Genomic DNA, 4,731 nt, shown 5'->3' with positions numbered 1-4,731 from the left:
GGGGGGGGGGGGGGGGGGGGGGGGGGGGCGTTAATCTCTTATTTGGTTATATGCATCCATTGTTGCACCTACATGGCTGTACTATAAAATCATGGATACAGCATGAAACTGCCACACTTCAAGAGCTATTTATTTAGTTTAGTAGCTGCTTTCATGTTTTGCAAACCCAGTAATTGTAGGCCAAGTTTGGATAAACAGCACATAAACTGGAGTATTGCTATTGCAAATAGAACAATGTCTTTGTTGTTAGCATGATTTGTATTTTGCAAGAGCTGTATATTCAGTCTACATTTCATGACAGCATGCAGTGCACGAGGGGCATAATGACTAGATGATCCTTAAGACCTTAACCCAAATTTATTTATTGAAAAAACAAAAGAAAGAAATGGGAACCAAAACGAGAGAGAGGGAAGACTTTGTGGGGAGGGCAATACTGAAAACAAAGCAGCCTTCTAAGTTAGTATCAAAGTAGTTTCGGTGAGAGAAAAGCTAGTCATACTCTTTCTAGTAAGTCATAAACTGAGGATTGCAAAATTAAAATTGTGATCATGAGTCATGACAATTGCAACTTGTGCTTACTTTGGTCAAGTGGTGTTGTGTTGAATGATATGGTTTAAGTTAATGAATGACATTGAACATTTGACCATTCCTTTGTTTACTTGTGGGCATTGCCAATGAAATGTTGATGTTTAGATGACTTGTTTTGTAGGGAGAGGACATTCATGGCATTGCTGGGCTTGTGAACCTATTTGGTATAGAATCACCAGGCCTTACTTCAAGCATGGCAATTGCAGAGCATGTTGCTGCTAAACTGTTAACCTGATTCTACTTCTCATATACACCTCTACTGAAATAATTTAGCAGCCCTTGAAGTTTTTACTTCTGAACACTGGTTTTGGGGGTTGTTTCTTAGCAGAAAAATGCTATTAAAAACTTTTATTTTATTTATTTTATTGTTACCTAAATTAACATCCACACTGGCCAAAGACCTTGTGGTCTAGTGGCATCCGGTGTCCCAGTTAAGACTCCCACATGGATGATGGGAGTGGGTTCGAGCCTCAGTGGAGGCAACTATTGACTCTTTTATTCTACATTGTAACAGAGTCAGTAGTACTCAAAAAAAAAAAAACATCCACACTGAACTTGAACACCGCTTTTTGGTAACCAGTAATACTACACATACGCTCACTTTTTACTCCATTTTTTATGCGCTACTATTTTTTTTTTTATCTTCCTCCAATAAAATTAAGACACATGGTGAGAATTTTATTCCCTTTTGTTGAGAAGTGTAAAATTGGATGGATATGACTATCATTTTGTATCTTGATGAATTGAATTGTTTCTTTATGGATTCCTATACGAAACTCTTGTGGATGTATTTTCGAGTATTCTTTGATCATTTCGTCTAAGAAGACGAATTCTTCTAATTCTATGAATTTTTCTAGAATACTCTTTTCTTGAATGATATTCAAGAAAATTTCGAATTGCCTAGTATTCCACCAATTAGCATTTCAAGATTCCAAACATTTCTTAAATGAGAAAGAAGGGAACCTACCTCTCATCTTCTATGAACTATTGCATGTACAGTATAGTATAGTAATTCCATTCCAAGTCTATTCACAATGAATTGTATTGTAGTTTTGTTTTGTTCGCAGAAAAGAGTTTAGTCAGTTTATGATGAGTGAAATTTAGGAGGCATTCACTTACAGGAAATTTTTAAAAAATAAATAAATAAATTTGAAAATTGAAAACCTCAAATGTGTTTACTTCGTTTTCCAATTTTGAAAACTAAGAATACTTCTCCATTGTTATCAAAAAAAAAAAAAAGAATACTTCTCCATTTATTAAGAAATCACAAACACGCCTAAAAGTTATTCAAGAGGCCGATCTCTGATCACAACTTCACCTTTTTCACTTAGGCGACGACGAGCCTAGGGTGGGTTGGCGAGGCACTTTCTTCACAACTTCACTTTTTTCACAGGTTCCCGAGGAGCCCTTACATTTTAGGATTATGTCTGCTGAAATTATGAACTGCAATGTATAGCTCCTGTTCACTTTTTTTCCTGACATACTAGTATAGGATCCATTATTGTATTACCATTTCTGCTGTTGTGTGCAATTTAGTCATTCAGATGCATCATGCTTGTTATGTGATTATGTAGCAAAGAAGGGGCAGAATTCTCAAATCTAAGGCTAAACAAGCAAAAAATCTTTATAGATTATATTTTTGCTTTAAGGATCAGCGTGTGTTTCGGATTTGAAAACAAAAAATCTTTATAGATTATATTTTTGCTTTAAGGATCAGCGTGTGTTTCGGATTTGAAAACAGAGAACGAAAATAAATACTGTAGAAAATTCCATAATGAGAATAAATTTCGAGTCACTGGATGACTTAGATTTTAGGCTATAGAATTAAATTTGACTTAATTATGTCTCTTTTTATTTATAACAGTTGACATTATTATTCAAAAGATGGGAATAAAACATAAAGAATATTGGCGATGAATGAAGACAAATGTTTGAGGAATATATTACGTGGATTAACCTAAACGTTTCGCGGTATACGCCCTGCAAAGCAAAGCAAATCAAACAAAAGTTATAAATTTGTTGGTGATATGAGGTTTTTTGTTAGTACATACTTTTATGGCAACTAACTGCCAACCAGATTAGAAGGCAATTAAGCTGGAAGTTTCAATGAAGTTGCATGCACGTCTGATCTTCAACTTTAGGTTTCCCCCACAAACAAAGCATGTTCATACTTTCACGTCGCTAAGATTTTTTTCCTGTCATTTGTCCCCATTCTATACGTACAATTAAAGCATTTTTGAAGTTTCCTGGAAACTCCTCGTAACAGGTTTACAGTGTTGGAGTGCAAGATGAATATATGTTAGGTCAAGTTGGTGATGAGATACAAGATTTTATTATTTGTCCAGAGAAATAAATTAGACAGAAAGAAAATTAGAAAACTGAAATAAGGTGAATCACTCTTTTGGAGTAACATTGAGAATTTGGGATTGGTTACCTAATATCCGACCCTAAGCTGTTGGCCTTTATCATACCAAACAAAATAATGCTAGCTAGTGCCATTAGATATTAGGTGGAAGTTGTGGTCACTTATTTTTAAAATTTTTAAATTTTATTTTATTAATATATAAATACCAAATAAACCATTGAACTATTTGAGAAGTGTGTAACTAAATTATCAAACTACAAAAATACTTATTATTACATGTAACCGGTAACCAAAAGAATTAGAATTGCAATTCTCTCATTATTTCGTTGCATTATAGTTTTGGCATAAATTTACTTATTATTTAAGATTTATAATAATAATAATTATTATTATAGACACTTTTATCTTTATACTATTTATTCCATTCTTTTAATTCTTCTAGAGACCAAACACTATAGTCAAAATTCTTGTATTGTGATTTTTTTGTCTTGTGTTATATGAAATTATGTACCTTATAAGTATGAAATTATATGCCTTATCGTTTCGTTCTGAGATTCAAATGTTACATGAATCTTGATTTATGATATAAATTGTCTTTTTACCTTATCCTTTTTATTAATTATAAATTAAAATGACTAATGGGCTGCAAGTTCCAGCCCACGCAAAAACATTTTAAATTGGAAGGCAGCGTCTCGGTTTGCGTTTGTCGGTCAAAGTATTATCAGATGTTTCTTGTTACGAAGACTACGTAATCTCCAAGAATGTTGGAGTCCATGATTCAATGAATTCTGTTATCCATTCACATACGAAGCAACTATCAAGTCTGAACCACGATGAAATCATAACCATTCATTGATTCCATCTGTTCACTATCCTAATATCCGATTTTTAAATAATTAAATAAAGATCAAATCCGGAGAAAAAAAAATGTAAATGATGAATTAATAAGATGACGAAAAAAAGAAGGCAATTTTATGCTAATCAAGAACAGCTTGATCATGATCATGATGGTTTGTTATGTATCAATCATATCTGCTGCTCCATCATACGGCTGAAGTCCTCGAAGCATACGAACCCATCCCTGTTCGTGTCCACTCCCCTTATCATGCGCCGGCAGTCCTCTAACGTGCACCTACCGTCCCCGATGGTTTTAAACACGTTGAAAAGCTCCTCCGCCGTTATCTTCCCGTCACGATCCGTGTCGAAAAAGTCGAAAGTGTCCCTCACCTCGGAGTGACAAGACGGCGGCGCGAAAGCCGAGCTGAGCGCCGCGAACTCCTCGAAGCTGATACAGCCGTCGCCGTCCCTATCAACCTCGCTCATCATCGTATCGATCTCCTCCTCGCTGGGAGGCTCGGCTCCCACCAGGCTCAACAGAGCCTCCAGCTCCTCCTTCTGAATCTTTCCGTCGCCGTCTCTGTCGATCAGCTTGAACGCCTGGACCAATTCGGCGTAAACGTCGGCGCCGGGCCGCGCGGGGAGGATGCTGGTGGGAGTGGACGAGCCGTCCGGCTTCTTGGAGCCGTTATGAGAGTCGGAGGAGGAGGAATCGGAGGCGGATCCTGAGCTGTGGATGGATGGATCATCGGATCTGGAAACGAAGCGGGCAAATCTGGATTTGAAGAGCTTCTTAGGGTTAGAGATTGTTTTGATGAGCTTCATGGTAAAGGAGAAAGAGACGGAGAAGCAGGTATGAGAATTGGGGAGAAGAGGAGAGGGTTAAATGGCAGAGAGTATTAGGGGAATAGGGAAACATAGTGAGCTTCTGGGAAGTTTCC

At 36.7% G+C, this 4,731-nt stretch overlaps 2 protein-coding genes across 2 annotated transcripts in view; one reads left to right on the top strand and one right to left on the bottom strand.

Moving 5' to 3' along the window:
* Positions 1 to 1,200, top strand: part of LOC116025010 (L-2-hydroxyglutarate dehydrogenase, mitochondrial) — a 5,144-nt gene extending 3,944 nt beyond the window's left edge. The window contains exon 5 of the mRNA XM_031266069.1: positions 710 to 1,200. Within this exon, the coding sequence (XP_031121929.1) occupies positions 710 to 823 (114 nt within the window). The 3' untranslated portion in view covers positions 824 to 1,200. The remainder of the gene's footprint in view (positions 1 to 709) is intronic.
* Positions 1,201 to 3,730: 2,530 nt separating this feature from the next.
* LOC116018950 (probable calcium-binding protein CML36) lies at positions 3,731 to 4,731 on the bottom strand. Its single transcript, XM_031259008.1, has one exon. It carries the CDS (start codon positions 4,613 to 4,615, stop codon positions 3,980 to 3,982), a length of 636 nt encoding a protein of 211 aa, XP_031114868.1. The 5' UTR covers positions 4,616 to 4,731; the 3' UTR covers positions 3,731 to 3,979.

This window comes from Ipomoea triloba, chromosome 1 (genome assembly GCF_003576645.1).
Source record: "Ipomoea triloba cultivar NCNSP0323 chromosome 1, ASM357664v1".
NCBI lineage: Eukaryota > Viridiplantae > Streptophyta > Magnoliopsida > Solanales > Convolvulaceae > Ipomoea > Ipomoea triloba.
This window is presented reverse-complemented; position numbering and strand designations above follow the sequence as displayed.

Bases quoted from the DNA above. Each gene is read 5' to 3' on its own strand.
- LOC116018950 (XM_031259008.1), bottom strand. From the start codon at position 4,615: ATGAAGCTCATCAAAACAATCTCTAACCCTAAGAAGCTCTTCAAATCC.